The 16,596-nt window shown below is 49.4% G+C and overlaps 1 protein-coding gene across 2 annotated transcripts in view; it reads left to right on the forward strand.

Annotated features, from left to right (window-relative positions):
* The window catches only part of Tmem132b (transmembrane protein 132B), a 278,153-nt gene that overhangs the window by 98,956 nt on the left and 162,601 nt on the right, over positions 1-16,596 (forward strand). The window contains exon 2 of one of the 2 annotated variants that reach the window (XM_076561257.1): positions 5,875-6,766. In XM_076561257.1, coding sequence (XP_076417372.1) covers positions 5,875-6,766 — 892 coding nt within the window. Of the gene's footprint in view, positions 1-5,874; positions 6,767-15,412; positions 15,666-16,596 lie in introns of those variants that run through there. The other variant, XM_076561258.1, reaches the window with a different exon arrangement.

Genomic DNA, 16,596 nt, shown 5'->3' on the forward strand with positions numbered 1-16,596 from the left:
AACGGTTCGTCTACCTCATTCAACCTAACCAGGATAATCCCGCACAGGCATGCTAGAGTTTTGTCTCCTTGCTGGTTCTAGATCTTGTCAAGTCGAGAGTCAACTTGAGCCAACGTAATGGAACTCGTATATTAAGCTATGCTGGAAAACACACACTGATTCCCACTGCTAAGCATCAGCAGGTGTGTGGCTAAGCATGAAGGTTCTAAGTGCACTTTGGGCATAAAGCATGAGCGGAAACGTAATAGAGATACAGAGGGCGAGCACCAGAGTTCCAGGCACCAGGAGCAATGGGAAAGCATGGCTTAGAGAAGATGGTTATTTAGGAGAATAGTCTCCAGGGTCCAGGATCACGCCAGGAATAAGTGATAAGAGTGGGTGGGTGTTAGTGGCTGGTGGTGGGGTGGGGAGCCGTGGAGGGTGTGTGTGCTTCCTGAAAGGGAACATGAAACTAACATACACACAAACCACTGGCTACTGGTCAGATGACGCCCCTTCCTCCAACAACCATTAATTGCCGAAAGTCCCCCAGGGAGGGGTAAGTTGCCTCCTACCCACCCCCAGTCAAGAAACTAATGTGACTCAGAGGGGCCACACCCAGAAAGAAGGCATGCAAGTTAGGGGGGACTTGTTGAGAAGGGAAAGAAAGGGAGGTGGTGAGAGAGAGGGCAAGCCAGTGTGTGTGAAAGTGACCGAAATTCATATAAATATAAATGTATGGGACTGTCAAACAAACAAATAAAACCCCCGCAAGCCTAAAGTCAAATCAGCTCATCCACTGGCTGAATCCAGGGCACACCAGTTTTCAGCTTCTGTTGGATTCTTACTGTACATTTTTTCATGGAGAGAAATTTCAGCTGGACTCAAGAATTAAATATGGAGATGGACTCATGTGCACACATCCATGTTCACGCTACCATCCACAGAAACAGGGTGTCTTAGGGTGTTTATGGCTGTGAAGAGACACTATGCTCACGGCAACACTTATAAAGGAAACATTTAATTGGGGCTGCCTTACAGTTCAGAGGTTTAGTCTGTTATCATCTTGGCAGGACATGGCTGCTTGCAGGCAGACACGGTGCTGGAGAAGGAGCTGAGAGTTCTATACTTTGATCCGCAGGCAGCAGGAAAAGAACTGGCTTGAGCTTCTGAGACCTCAAAGCCCACCCCTACAGTGACACACTTCCTCTAACAAGGCCACACCTACTCCAACAAGACTACACCTCCTAATAGTGCCACTCCTTATGGGCCAAGCATTCAAACACATGAGTCTGTGGGGGCCATTCCTGTTCAAACCACCACACAGGGTGAGAGTGGAGGTGAACCCGCATTATACTTTGGGGTACTGGGGAGCCGTGGTGACAGAAAGGCTGATGACCTTGTCCTCTGTGGCGTTGCTTCCCTTGGACTGTTCTTTGCTGTGGCAGGCCTGTCTTGCATGGAGGACCACATGGGGGACCAGTTCAGTCTAATTAGTGCACTGTGTGAGTGCTGTACTATCCCTCCAGGTCCCATGGGAAGAACTGAGCTTCTTGCTTTCATGTCACGGACAGTGTGGACTTTACGAGCTGGGTTTGTTACCACCTAAGTCCACGCAGTGTGCAATCGGCTGGTGGAGTTACTTACCGGCAGCTCAAGAGCGATTAGTGGCAAGACTCTGGCTGAAGCTTGACTGCTTGGTTAGCTCCACACTGGGCGTTTACTGTCTTTATGAGTCTCAGTGTACTGTGTAGCTTCTTGAGGTTGATGGTGAGGGTGATGGTAATGATGGTGGTGATGATGATGTTGATGGTGATGGTAATGATGGTGGTGATGGTGATGTTGATGTTGATGGTAATGGTGATGATGGTGGTGATGATGATGTTGATGTTGATGGTAATGATGGTGATGATGGTGGTGATGATGATGTTGATGTTGATGCTGATGGTAATGGTGGTGGTGATGATGATGTTGATGGTGATGGTAATGATGGTGGTGGTGATGATGTTAATGGTGATGGTAATGGTGGTGATGATAGTGATGATGATGGTAATGATGGTGGGTGATGATGGTGATGATAATAGTGATGTAATAATTGTGTTATTGATGATGATGATGGTGGTGATGATAGTGATGATGATGGTGGTGATGGCGATGATGGGGATGATGGTGGTGATGATAATAGTGATGGTAATAATGGTGGTGATGATAGTGATAATGGTAGTGATACTGGTGATGATGATGATGGCAGTGATGGTAGTGATGATGGTGATGATGAAGTGATGATGGTATTGATGATAGTGGTGGTGATGATGAAGTGATAATGGCATTGATGGTGATGGTGATGATGGTGATAATGATTGTGATGATGCTATTGGTGATTATGGTGATGGTGATGGCATTTTGTTTTCCTTTGTCCTTAGTCTTCTATATTTTATCTTGTTTTTGTTGCTATAATAGTTACTCACCTCTAATACTCAATGGCCAAGTGGCTTCTGTTTCAAGACTGGCTCACAAGACTGTCTGTCTCTGCCTCTGACTGTTCACTTTATGAGTATACACATGGTGCTCACTCAGTGCTCAGTTGTGTTCTTGAACCTTCAGAGTGGTTCTTCTTCCTACTGATGTTTATTTTGGGAAAAGAGAAAAGAAAATCTGGCCTCAGAGACTGTGTTTCCTGCCTCCCTGAAGTAATGTTGGCACTCACAAAGACCTCACTCTCGGTCCTGTCTTCATGACCCTGAGACTTGTACAAGTGTAGCTACACCCAGGCCACTCAGGTGCCAGTGGGTAACCAGCAGATGGTGAGGGCCACAGTTGGGCATACTGGTGAGGAGTTTGTCTTACTGGTGGTTTGGAAAGACCTGCCAGTCTGGGCCCCCGGAGAGAAAGCTTTCTGTGCCTGGGTCTCCATGCCATGCTATCTCCATGCCCATGCTGTCTCCATGCCCATGCTGCCTGTGGGAATTGGAGAAAGAGACTCAGCTGCAGCAGCACCTTGCACCTCTGTCCAGGCTGGTGACCCTCAGCCACACAGCTGGTGAGTCATTTCCCAGATAGGGCTGACGGTGGTACTGCTGGAGACTATTTTCCAGGTCTGTGGCTCGTTACAGCTTTACACAAGTCTGCCTTTGGGGTTCAAGGCTTCAGGTCCTACCAGTCATGACCAAGGCGCATGTTCAGAAGGTGTTGGTAGGCAAGCATAGCAGTGTTATGCAGCCACTCTCTTTGGGTCTCCCGGGACCCCGTGAACTGCTTCATTACGCATGCTCCTTCATCCCCTCCTCTGTCCCAGCCTGAGCTCTCTTGGAGACCTTCTCAGGGCCACCTGCACTTGCTCTTTTGCATCTGAGCATTAGGACTACAGCCTCTTCCCGGTCTAACCTGGGCTTCACTGTTTGGCTCCCAAGGAGGCCAGGAAGAGCAGTCCTTTCTGCTGGCTCCCTGAAACCTTCCTCCTTTCCTGCTCTGGGTGCCTGGCTTCTGCCTTCCAGTGGCAATCAGCTCTCTAAGGAAAAAAACCAGGGTTGGGGATTTAGCTCAGTGGTAGAGGGTTTGCCTAGCAAGTGCAAGGCCCTGGGTTCGGTCCTCAGCTGTGGAAAAAAAAATAGCAGACCAAACAGGGCCTCATGTCCTAGTCCATGCCCGGGCTCAGTTCTGCCTGCGGATGGGAAAATGAATGGCGCTTCTCTATGACATTTTGGAATTAGAGGGAGGAATGTTAGCTTCTCAGGCCAGGGCTGGAGCATTTCCCAGGACAGCCTCGGGGCTTCATAAATGCTCCTAAATCAGGGTAGCATGCTTGGTTACTAGCTGGCGGGAGGAGAGGATGTGGCCTCAGCTGTGGATGTCTATGGCTGTCCATAGAGGCGGTGAGACAAAATTTATGTCACAATTGGCTTGATTGATGGTGGGACAGGAGTGAGGCCTCATAGGGATGTGTCTGATAAGTCGGAGGCTTTGCCTGAAATGAACAGAAGGAACAGCCTTAGGTTCCTCGTGAAGCCATTTTTTTGAGTGATGTAGCATAACCATATGAAAGATAAAGGAATAAGCCAAACCACAAAGAAGGCAGAGCATGTGAAAGTGTGTATTTATTTTGACTTCCTTTTCTGCATTTCTAAATAAATTAGATTTTTTTTTTTATTTTTTGAGACAGGGTTTCTCTGTGTAGCGTTGCGCCTTTCCTGGAACTCACTTGGTAGCCCAGGCTGGCCTCGAACTCACAGAGATCCGCCTGGCTCTGCCTCCCAAGTGCTGGGATTAAAGGCGTGCACCACCACCGCCCGGCTAAATTAGAATTTAAACCCTACTCTGCATTTTAGGACCATAGGAGGGCCAGGTGCCCTCATAGTCCCTCCAAAGGGGGTCACCTTTTCCTGATCACTGTGGTCCAATGGTGAGCTATTCCATCAGAAAATTCACCTGGGATTTAATTTTCTGTTTGGAGAGTCCATCCCACCCCGCCAAATCAGCATACTCAAGCAAATTCTAATTTAAATTTCATCTGGTGAAGTAATCCAGACTTGGAAAGACAAATGTCATGTTTTCACTCCTATATGGAGCCTAGATAACACACACACACATGCACACACACCTATATACCACAATACATGCATACACATACATACCTACATACACATATACTATAAACACATACATATATGTACACACCACACACACACACACACACACATACACACACGCACTCACACATGCACTCACACATGCAACATATAGTACACACACGGCCTGTTTCTGGGTGTGGGTTACATGTTTTAATGAATGATGCTTGGTTATTGTAACATTAGTTGAAAATACTAAATAGCAAAAAAAAAAAATCTTTGTTGGGTTACACAGACACACAGATGTAAGTACATGTATACACACATGCATATATAAATCTTCACTTTATCCAAATAGGGTCATATATGATAATCTGCTTCAGTTTCTATAACAGAATGCCTGAGACTGGGCAACATGTAAAGAGGAGAGGTCCAGGGCTAGTGAGATGGTTCAGTGGGTAAATATACTTCCTGCTAAGCTTAAAGTCCCAAGTTCAAATCCCAGGACCCATATGGTGAGAGAACCAACCCCTGCATGTACTGTCCTATGACCTCCACCTGTGTGCACCATGGCACATACAATCACACACAACATTCAAAAAAGAATAGAGGTTTAGTTGTGGGTGCATGTCCTTTCCCATGATGCACTGGTTTTAATCTTATATACCCCTAGTTGTGCATAGGCACAAGGTGGTAACTCGGGGGAGGGGAGGTCTCCCTCCAAATTCACTTAAGGACACAATTTTGGTTTACTGTGTATGTACTCCAAACCGGTTCAGGCCAGCTTGACCTTTCCATTCTTCATACCTGGATGTATTGGGAAGATATATGAATAGGAACTGTCTAAGTCTGATCGTTGTTATGGGGGGAGAAGCCTGTTATTCAGAGAGTAAGTGTAGCCCAAGTAGGTAGGGGACCAAGGTTGCTGGGTGCACTGTTCAGAGAGGGTTGTGTGCACAGTAAGCAGCTGACGAATGCATCGTTAGAGGAGCAGGGTGTGTATAACCCAAACCAAGTGGAGTCCTGGGCTTCTCATCATTCCCTATGCCTGACTCCCTTGGATGGGAAGAGTTAACATTTCTCCTCTGGAAAGGCAGCTGTTTAACTAACTCCAGGACTGTTGGATTTTTGGGCAGTTGGTCTACTTTGCCTTCTATACGGGGCTTTGCTGGGAGATTCTTAGGCCTTTTTGACTTCTTCTGTGATGGGAAGGCTGCATGGCCACGGTGCACCTTGCTGGGATGGTGGGTGGAGATGGCGTTACGTCGGTGCATTTCCTCATGTATCAGCACGGACCTTGACCCTGACCCGGCTTTCCTTTCTTGTGCAGACAGCACGGGTCGAGGCGTGGCAGACAGTCTGCAGAGGTTCTCTTCGCTGCCTGCCTATCTCCCAGCCAGCTTCCACGTCTCTGATGCAGAGGAGGCGTTCTTCCTCAAGGAGGCCAACCAGGACCTCATGCGCAACGCCAGCCTGCAGGCCCGGTCCGCCACGCTCTTCATCCACCGAGCCCAGAGCCCGCCCGCCATCAACGCCAGCTACGGCCCCTTCTCTGCGGAGAAGACGGTGCCCTGGGACTTCCTGCTCACCCCCACCCCGTTTGGAAACATGGAGCGGTTCCCTTTCAACTGGAGGCTCAAATCCCACATCCTCGACAGCTCCATCTTTTCCAACAGACCCAAAGTGCAGACACTGTTCTATGTCACTGGCATGGGCTGGGATGACAATGACCCTGGGGATGATCTCCCCTGCGTTAAGATGTTTGCTTTCCCAGAGGCCAGGGAGGTGGCGGCCAGCTGCCGGCTGCAAGGTGCCCCTGGGCTGTGTGTGGCGGAACTGGAGCTGTTGCCTGAGTGGTTCAGCTCGGGTCTGGACCTGGAACCCGAGGAGGAGATCCCGGCGATACTGGGTGGCACGGCCATGGAACTCTTCTTTGCTCTTTACCCAGCCAATGAGGCTGGTCAGTGCCCGCTGGAGGAGGAGGGCAAATGGGAAAACAACATCCACTCGGAACAGGAGGAACCTCAGCCGGTGCTCCCTGCCCGGGAGAGGATCGGCAGTGTGGTGGTCTACCCTACCCAGGACGACCTGCGGTGGTCCTTAGTGAGCCTAGACGACAACGTCGCTCTCTCCATTCCTCTGAACCTCATCCGGGAAGGGGACACGGCTACCTTTTTGGTTTCTCTGACCAGCGGCTCCGTGGCAGAACAGTTCACGCTTCGGTAAGTAGGTTTTGTGCATCCGATGGGTGTGTGTGTGTGTGGGGGGGGTGGGGGGGGTGGGATTGGCTCTTGGTGAACCCCGAGCTGCCGGCTACTAGGGTGGAGCTGGTCACCCGATCGCTGTCCAGTGTTTCTCAGAGGTTCACGTGTTTGATTCTAGTTAAGGTGGTGAGGATAGGTTTTATCCACTAGTTAACAACAGTAAAGAGCTGACCTCTATTCCCACGGGAGTCGGGGCGGTTTTAGAGAGAGGGAGGGTAGAGCAGATAGCTGAAGTAGAGTGATGGTGGGCTGGGGGTTGGCAGTGTGGATGAGGTACCAGTTTCATCGGCTGGCTGGCTGGGACAGAGTTAGAGGTCTGCCATCCCCAGAGCCTGGGAGACAGAGCCCTGTCTTTCCGGAGGATTCTATTTCAAAGAAATGGCTCTTGGGTCCTTGAGAGAGACATTTGTGGGCTCTAAGAGATACGTGTTTACGGTTCAGGGAATGCTTTAGAAAGAGGAGTTAGTATCAGACCTTCCCAGATGCACTCTCAGGCATCTGGGGCCCTTCTGGGGACAGTTCTCTGTCGCTGTGGGTCACTCTGGAGGTCTGTCATATCTCAGTGCAAGGATGGTGAGGTTGCCCAGTACTGAGAGTTCTGCAGGCCCAGAGTCCAGTGACGTGGGACCCTCACATGAGACTCACCTGAGATGACAGCTGGGGGTTGGGAGACATTCTGGAAAGTGCTCAGTGGTGATTCAGCTCTTCGTGCTGTCTTTTGTCTCTCCTGATGATTTCTCAGCTCTGTTGCTGTGGCCCGGAAGCATGCAGGATGAGGGACTGGGTTGCAATAAAACGTATTTACAAAAGGAGGCATGTTTTGACCTCTCCACTGAATGATCAGATTGAAGCCAGAGTAGGAGAAGTCAGTGCCCCCCCCCCCCCCCCCCCGCCCCACTGCCGTGTGTGTGTGTGTGTGTGTGTGTGTGTGTGTGTGTGTGTGTGTGTGTACAGCACAGGTCAACTAACTGGGCCCCGAAGGGTGGGAAGAATTTGAGGGTGGGCAAAGGAGGTGAATCCAAATGGAAGGAGGACCTTAAGCAAGAGATGAGGACCACACAGGTATATTAAAGGTATATTAATCTGAGGCTGGGGAGACGGCTTCATCAGTGGGCTTCATCATCAGTGGAACGTTTGCTGTTCCCGTCTCCCCTGGCACTTTATTTTGTTTTGATTTAAAACACCCTATCTAACCCTGTCCTCTCCATCATTACACTGAGCTTTCAAGAGTGGATGTTTGCAGCTCTGTTCACGGCCGGACGCGTTGCAGCCATGCTCAGTAGATGGACAGCATGTGGGTGTCTTGCTCTGGGCTTCCTGTTTAGGGAGTCCCTTTGGACAATGGGGGCTTGAGATGATGCTGGCAAGGTGAGCCCAGACCTCCCAGCACCCGGGCACTCTCTCACTAGGGGCTTGTTCCTCTTGGCCAGGTGACTTCCCCATTAAAATTCTCCTGGGTGGAGTCAATCCTGTGGCCCACCTAGATGCTCACAAACATGCACAGGGCAGACCTAAACCTGGCTTACCCACAAACGCGGCCTTCCCTGTGTAGACACAGAAGGCAGCTGGTGTGGAGGATAACGATGTGAGCCCTTGAGTTCTCAGTGCTCCTTGCCCCAGGGTTCGACTTGCAAAGGCAGCATGAGAGTTCTAGGAGATGCTCTGGGGTGCCACTGGCTTTCCCAGCTCAGCTGCAGTGGAGAAACTGCCCCCCTTCTTTCTTGCTTGGACTGACTTCCATGTGGTAATCTCTGTACTGAGCAGTCTGTGTCCCATAGGCTAATTGCAACTGTATGGCATTAAGGAAAATGGGTAGGAGAGGGAGGGGAGAGAGGAGAGAGAGAGAGAGAGAGAGAGAGAGAGAGAGAGAGAGAGAGAGAGAGAGAGGGAGCCATTTGTGGTTTGAATGAGAAATGAGAAATATTTCTGGCATTGCATGCAGAAGAAACTCAATTTTGGTGCCTTCACATTGCAGAAGAACTGTCAGGAATTAATTTCATTTTGGAGTCGGGCTGGCTTGCGTGGCAGCAATCTGTAAGATCAGATAGGACGTTCCGTCACTGAGCAAGTTCATAAAGCCCTAATAGAACCCGCTGACCATAAGGACCACAGACCAAGCCACAGGCGAGCTTTATTTATTTGCCATCTGTATGTAAATTCTGCTGTTATGAAAATGTTGTGGTTTCTAGATAAGACACAATGTACTGGAATAGTTGAGCTGAGATTAAAAAAAATCCATGTCTGTGTATAAATGTGGGTGAGAAATTAGTGTGAGAATCAGCCTCATGCTTGGGGCCAACCTGTGGTCGAGAGGATGCTCATTTGAATGCGCAGTACTGGATCGCTTCTTTGAATATGCAGTCTTGGTTGGCTCCATTGAATATCCAGTCCTGGCTCATTTGAACACACAGGACTCATTCAAATGCTAGGTGGGCTTGGAAGAGGGTTTAGCGGGTAAATTTCTTGCCTTACAAACAAAGGAACCTGAGTTCCATCCCCAGAACCCATGCAAAATAAATAAATAAATAAATAAATAAATAAATAAATAAATAAATAAATAAATAATAAATAAATAAAAAAACAAAACCAGGCATGGTGGTGTGAGATTGTAATCCCAGCACTGGGGAGGCAGAGCTGGAAGGCTATGTGGGACTCACTAGTCAGCCAGGTTCTCCTCTGTGTTAGTCAGGGTTCTCTGAAGGGACAGAAATGACAGGATGAACATCTACATTAAAAGGATTTATCAGAGTGACTCACAGGATGCCGTCTGGGCAGCCCAACAATGGCTGTCTCCTGACTCAAGGCTGCGAATCTGGCAGTTGTTTAGGCCACGAGGCTGGATGTCTCAGCTGTCCCAGTCTGGTGCTGGAGTCATGGAGGGTTTCTAGAGAGCTGCTGGTCTTCAGTCTACGTTGGAATGTAGAAGTTGGATTTCACACCAGCTACAGCCACAGGACAGAGGCGTCTGCCAGTGAGAGTGAGGGCGAGCAGGCAAAGAGCAAAGTTTCCTTCCTCCGTGGCCTTTCAGCTGAGTTGCCGCAAGCAGGTCAAGCCCAGGTGTAGAGTGGGTCTTCCTGCTTTAAGAAATCTGACCGAGAAAATTCCTTCTAGGATTTTGGAGGTCTAGCCCAGCAGTTTGGGTTTTCATTGATTCCAGATGTATTGACAACCAGGATTAGTCATCATCATGCTTATTCTTCAAGTTCCAGGCCAATGACACACACACACACACACACACACACACACACACACACACACACACACACAGAGACAGAGACTGAGAGAGAGGGATACACATACAGAGAGACATAGGCAGAGACAGACACACAAAGAGAGATGGACACACACACACACACACACACACACACACACACACACACACACACACACATAGGGGACTGAGCTTTCCAGGGGTCAGAAGAGCTCATACCCCAACTTATTACCAGCCTCAGGATCCAGTGTCAGTCTCCTCAGAGACCCCCCCCTAGGCGATTGCACAGAGGTTCATTCCATGGTGAAAGAACACATGCTTTTGGAGTTAATTACAGCCAGGAACTGAGCCACGCCCTCCTCTGCCTTTGAGCCTAAAAGAACCTGCGTTGCCGCAGGAGAAAAGGAAGCAGGACGCAGGTGTGTGTGTGTGAGGTTACATAACCATCAGCCCAGGTGGCTTGTTCTGTAACTGGCGGAGGCTGTGGTCTTGAAGGAGCTCACATCACACTGAGACACTCAGTAGGAAGTTTGACTGACTGTGCTTCAGCAGCTTCATGTTGCCATGGTGACCGGACCGGCACTCAAAGGAAGCCGCAGCCTGGTTGGGTGTGACCTAGTACACACGCAGAATCACCTCCACGTTCCAACGAGGGCTGGTTTTGTTAGTTCAGCTTTCCTCCCCAAAGTTACCAGGTTCCTCCGTGACGTTGGCTCTACACCTGTCTGCAAACTAGCGTGCCCTCACACCTGGGGAATCGCCAGCCGGGGGATGTGGAGTTTAGGTGGTACCCAGAGTGCAAATGGGGGTGAGTTACTGAGGACAGGTGCCTGTCTTTGGTCACTGGGGTTCGTGTGCCTCCCATCCCAGGTGCTTCAGGGAGATGGTCTATGGTGCCCCACAGCCACCTGTGAATCTCATCTGTTGCTTTATTGTGTTGGGAACAACAGGAACTCACGGCCCAGGCTGCGAGCCCTTGGCAGGCTGCAGCATCTGGCTGGAATTCAGTGGCATTGTTCCGTTCTTATCAGACTTATTTTAGGGTTTTCTTCTCTTTATGGAAAGGGAGGCTGCTTTGGTTTTCATTGCAGGAGCGGATGTATCGCTCTCTCCCTAGGGAAGGTAACGTGAAGCCAGCCAGCTTGAAAGAGAAATAGGAAGTAATTATGCAGATGCTACCTGGGACAAAGCAAAAATGACATAGGATGATCCAGGGTTTTCCAGGATCAGGAAGGCTGAGGGGCAGTGTGTGTCCCTCTAACTCAGCGGTTCTTGACCTCTGGGTCGTGACCCCTTTGGAAGGGTGACTCTTTCACAGGGGTCACCTAAGACCATCAGAAATATCAGGTGTTTTACATTACGATTCATCACAGTAGCAAAATGACAATTATGAAGTAGCAATAAAAATAATTTTACGTTGCCGGGCAGTGGTGGCGCACGCCTTTAATCCCAGCACTTGGGAGGCAGAGCCAGGCGGATCTCTGTGAGTTCGAGGCCAGCCTGGGCTACCAAGTGAGTTCCAGGAAAGGCGCAAAGCTACACAGAGAAACCCTGTCTCGAAAAAAAACCAAAAAAAAAAAAAAAAAAAAAAAAAATTTTACGGTTGGGGGGGGTCACCACAACATGAGGAACTGTATTAAAGGGTCGCAGCGTTAGGAAGGCTGAGCACCACTACGCTAACTGATGCGTGGGATCAGCCTCAGATGAAGCTGCATTTGGGTTTGTTTCTTCAGAGGTCACTCACTGGTGGGTTGAGTCTGAGATGGCCATCCGGGCCCCCTCGCTCAGCCACCTTCACGTGTGGCCAGCTGTCTGGAACAGGGGCTATTTCAACTTCCCTTGTTGTGATTTTCTCCCCTTTAAAATGGGGGTTGCTCCCACTTCCTGAAGACATATACAATGAGTCCAGAGGGAATTGTGTGTGTGGGGGGGAGGGGGAGTGTGAATCAAACTTGAGGTTGATGGAGGGGTTCGCAGGAAGCCAGCTTGTTCATGGCCCCCTCCAATTCTGAGGGTAGAAGGAAGTCTGTCGTCAAATGGTGACACTGAGTGATCCTCGTGGGGATCACAGGTCACATTAGCACAATCTGCAGTGAGGCTGGTAGACATTCACTGATGCACCCAGGCCCAGTTTCCGGCCAGTGAGCTTGCCTGCAGGGGCACCCACACATGGGCATCTAGGTAATCTGAAGTAGGTTCATTTATGTCACATTCTTATGATCCTAGCCTTTGGGAGGTTAGGGCAGGAGGATCACCGTGAGATCGTGGCTGGCTTAGGCTGCATAGGGAGTCCTTGTCACACATGCAAAGGATGATCTGAAGCAAAATCCATGGAAATGGTTGGCTTCTGTGGCATTGGTGGTGGGAAAGGAATCCAAGGGACCCAGTGTCTTAGCCTTGTTTTCTGAGGCTGTGATAGAACACCCCCTGCTAAAGTCAACCTAAGGGAGAAAAAGACTTATTTGGTTTACAAGTCCAGGTCACAGTCCATCATTGTGGGGGAGTCAAGCCAGCATGAACTTGAAGTAGCCGTTTCAATCACATCCACAGTCAGGAGCAGAAGGCCTTGGATTAACACATGCATGCTAGCCTTCAACTCAATTTCTCCAGTCGAGAAGACCCTTGCCTAGGGAATGGTGCCACCCACAGTGGCATGAGTCATCCCACTCACGGGGACAATGTCCACAGGCCATTCTAATCTAGACAACCTCTCACTGAGACTCACTTTCCAGGTGATTTGGCAAAGCAACACATCACACCTAGATTTCCCAGCTATCCTCCCCTCTATCTCTAAGTCCAAGCTAGGGATGACAGAATCCACTTGTGGATGGGCAGGTTGGTGAAATGCAGATTCCCTCAGTCACATCCACACCCACAGCGTAAGATTCACCCAGAGATGAGCCCATTGCCTGTGTTTTCTAACTGCTATGGCGCATAGCTATCCTGCGCATTTCTGGGGCTCCAAACATCTGCCCATGGGAGAGCATGGGCATTTTGGGAGCCGCTCTCCTAAAGGGTGTATCCATTTCACACTGATGCGGACCTGCTCTAGGAGTGTGTGGAAGTTTCTCAGGGCAGGGAAGAGGCAGGATGACGTTCCCCTTGCTCAACAGGGAGAAACCGAGGCAGAAGGAACTTCAGAGAGGAAGCCCCATCAAGGCTGGAGAGTTTGGATTATGGGCCCAACTGGAGGAGGGAGGCAGAAGCATTGTGGATGCTGAGTGAGTTCCTGAGCCTCAAGAACCAGGATCAAGGACGGGTGGCTGAGTTCAGGGTCCCCACACCGTGCTCTGTGCCTCAGTCTCCCCTTACATAAGACAGGATGACGAAGGACCTACTTTGAAGGGAAATTGAGAGGAATGAACAGGTTAGTGTGACACTGGCAGTCCAGCGAGACTGTCCATGTGGGTCCAGAGTGACCATGGGAGGGAGCTGAAGGAGAACAGATGTATTTGGCTGGAGCCATCATAGTGGGCGGAAGGACTCACTCGGCCTAAGGCGGCAGGAGTGAGAGGCAGCTGTTGATTATTACAGAGTTCCTGCCCTCGAGGAAGCAGAGGGAGCTTGGGCTGGAAGCCAGGTAGGTTGCTCCTATCTTTGGGTAACGCCTCCCGTAATCCACTTCCTCCAATGAGGCCCTGCCTCCCAAAGATTCCATGCTGCCTCACAGGAGCATCACCAGCTGAGGACCAAGCATCGGATATCTGTGGTTCTGGGCATCTCTGGCTTGAATCTCCATAGTGAAGTCTGGTTTCATAAAAAAGTGGTGGAGTGGTGGGAGGTGGATCACCGGGTGTCCTGGTTTCGTGTCTGTTGCTGTGATAAAGCAACTTGGGGGAGAAAGGGTTTTTTTTGTTTATCTCTCATAATTCCAGGTTACAGTCCATCATAGCAGGGACGTCAAGGCAAGGGCTCCAGCTGGTCACACCACATCCACAGTCATTATCAATAATGAAAGATGTAAGGGTGGTGCACGCCTTTAATCCCAGCACTTTTTATCAGCTCACCGGGGGGTCCACCCACCAAGCCCCCTGTGTATCCCTGCCTGGTCCCTGGAGGCACTTGAGTTCACTGCCTTGGGCCTCAGAAGATGGGATGAAGGTGGCTTTCTGAAAGTTCTCTTGGCTTCAAGCCTAGTGGGAGGACCATCAGAACCCCACTTCATCCTGCCACTGACCCCAAGGAACTCTGGGAGCCGCCGTGATGATACTCAGGAACAACCCACGTGGGTGGATGATGAGAGTTTTGTTTGCTTCCTGTTCTTTGCGCCTCTGTCCCTGCAGAGAACCCCAGGGTGACAGCTAACCTCCCTGTCCTTGAACCAGGGCAGGCGCCCTCCTCAGTTGGGGGATGGGGGTGGTTTGAGAGGGATCACTGACTACTGTTGAAAAGTTAGTCTGGGCCGGGTGGTGGTGGCGGCGCACGCCTGTAATCCCAGCACTCGGGAGGCAGAGGCAGGTGGATCTCTGTGAGTTCGAGGCCAGCCTGGTCTATAGAGCTAGGCCAGGCCAGGTTCCAAACCTACAGAGAAACCCTGTCTCAAAATACCAAAAAAAAAAAAAAAAAAAAAAAAAGAAAAGTTAGTCTGGTCAAATGAGGATGGAAATAGATTTGAATATTAGAAAGTAAAGAAGTTGGGGGTGGGAAGATGGCTGAGCCCATAAAAGTGCTAGCCGCACAGGCCGGGTGACCTGACTTGGTCCCCAGAAGCCACCATGGAAGAACAGGCTCCTGAGAGGTGTCCTGTGAACTCCATGCAAGTGTTGAGGTGTGTGCCCGATTCTTGCCTTTATGGCTGGTAGTCCTTTCTGAAAGGGGACAAGAGATATGGGGTGGCTTTATTTGTGATTATGGGTGGGTTGAGGCTTAGTTCAGCCAGGAACATTTTATTCTTTTTTGGTAGAGTTTTGGGACAGGGTTTCTCTATGTAGTCCTGGCTGTCCTGGAACTCACTATGTAGACCAGACAGGCCTCTAACTCAGAGATCTGCTTGACTCTGTCTCCCAGCCATGAACACTTTAAGAATGATTGTCATTGAGATTCTTTTTCTTTCTTTCTTTTAGATTATTTTATATGTATGGATGATTTGCCCACGTGTGTATGTATATGTACCATGTGCATGAAGTGTCTGCAGGGGCCCGAAGAGGGGGTTGGATCCCCTGGGAGTGGAGTTATAGATGGTTGTGATCCCCCATGTGGGTTCCGGGAATCAAACTTTGGTCCCTGTAAGAGCAACAGGTGCTCTTAACTACTGAGCCATCTCTCTGGCCCCATCCTTGGGACCCTTAAAAGATGATTTCAAGTATTCATTCATCTGTGGGTCTAGAACTTGGAAGAAAGTTCTATGGTAGAAGAATAAGTGTGATGTAGGTTAGGTTCCAAGAGTGGATCTGCTTGTGTGTCCTGTCTTGGTGGCTGTGAGCACTCTGGCTGCAGACAGGTGTCCTTAGACAGGACAGATCCCATACATGAGAGTGAATGAATCCCCGTGTGTGTCTAAGAGAGAAGAAAACATCTTATTGTGGCTCATGAGCGGCTGTAAAGACCCCGATGGAAGCGTCTTTGGTAGATCTGTGAAAATGTATGTCACCAGGAACATTCTACAAATAGCAGGCTGGACAGAAAATGAGTTTAATTCCATAAAAGGTCAGGCTACTTTTGAGTTATGAATTGCATTTTTTTTCTGGCCTAGGTTTGTTTATTAATATTTATTACCAAAGTGATGGATGCGACAAAGGCAAGCTCTCTGACTGTTTCCAGAGATTTCCTTGATTCAATATTTGCCTTCTTTCCTCACAAGGATGGGAAGAATATTAAGCAGCCTTTCTCCAGCCCCTCCTCTTGCCCTTGGATTGCCGGGCTAACTTTTTTTTGTGTGACTTCTGTGAACGTGGGGTAGATTTCAGCTGGTCCTCTGCGAGGCAGAAATGGGAGAGACTGGATGGATTTTGTCAGTTAATATTTGACTGCAGTGGCTTACGGGGAATCACTGGTTCACGGAACTGGACAGCTCAGGGACATCCTCGGTTCTTGTTGGATCTAGGTGCTCAAATACATGTCCGGAAAACAGTCTTCATCCACCTGATGATGCCTCTGCATTCCCATTGTTTTCACTCTCAGGAGTATGTTAGACGCTGTCTTAGTCAGGGTTGCTATTACTACTGATGAAACATCATGACCAAAGCAAGTTGGGGAGGAAAGGGTTTATTTGGCTTATGCTTCCACATCACAGTTCATCATTACCTTTAATCAGGACAGGAACTCAAGCAGGGCAGGAACCTGGAGGCAGGAGCTGATGCAGAGGCCACGGAGGGGTGTTGCTTACTGGCTTGCTCAGCCTGCTTTCTTATAGAACCCAGGACCACCAGCCCAGGCGTGACACCACCCACAATGTGTTGGATCCTCCCCGCATCCGTTACTAATTAAGAAAATGCACTAATAGGTCTTATGGAGGCATTTTCTTAATTGAGGTTCCCTCCTCTCAGATGACTTTAGCTTGTCTTGAGCTGACATAATGATCCAGCACAGACACATTGAGACCCTTATGGCTTTGTAGAAAGAAAGCTAGGCTCAAAGA

The sequence above is a fragment of the Peromyscus maniculatus genome, chromosome 23, assembly GCF_049852395.1.
Source record: "Peromyscus maniculatus bairdii isolate BWxNUB_F1_BW_parent chromosome 23, HU_Pman_BW_mat_3.1, whole genome shotgun sequence".
Classification (NCBI taxonomy): domain Eukaryota; kingdom Metazoa; phylum Chordata; class Mammalia; order Rodentia; family Cricetidae; genus Peromyscus; species Peromyscus maniculatus.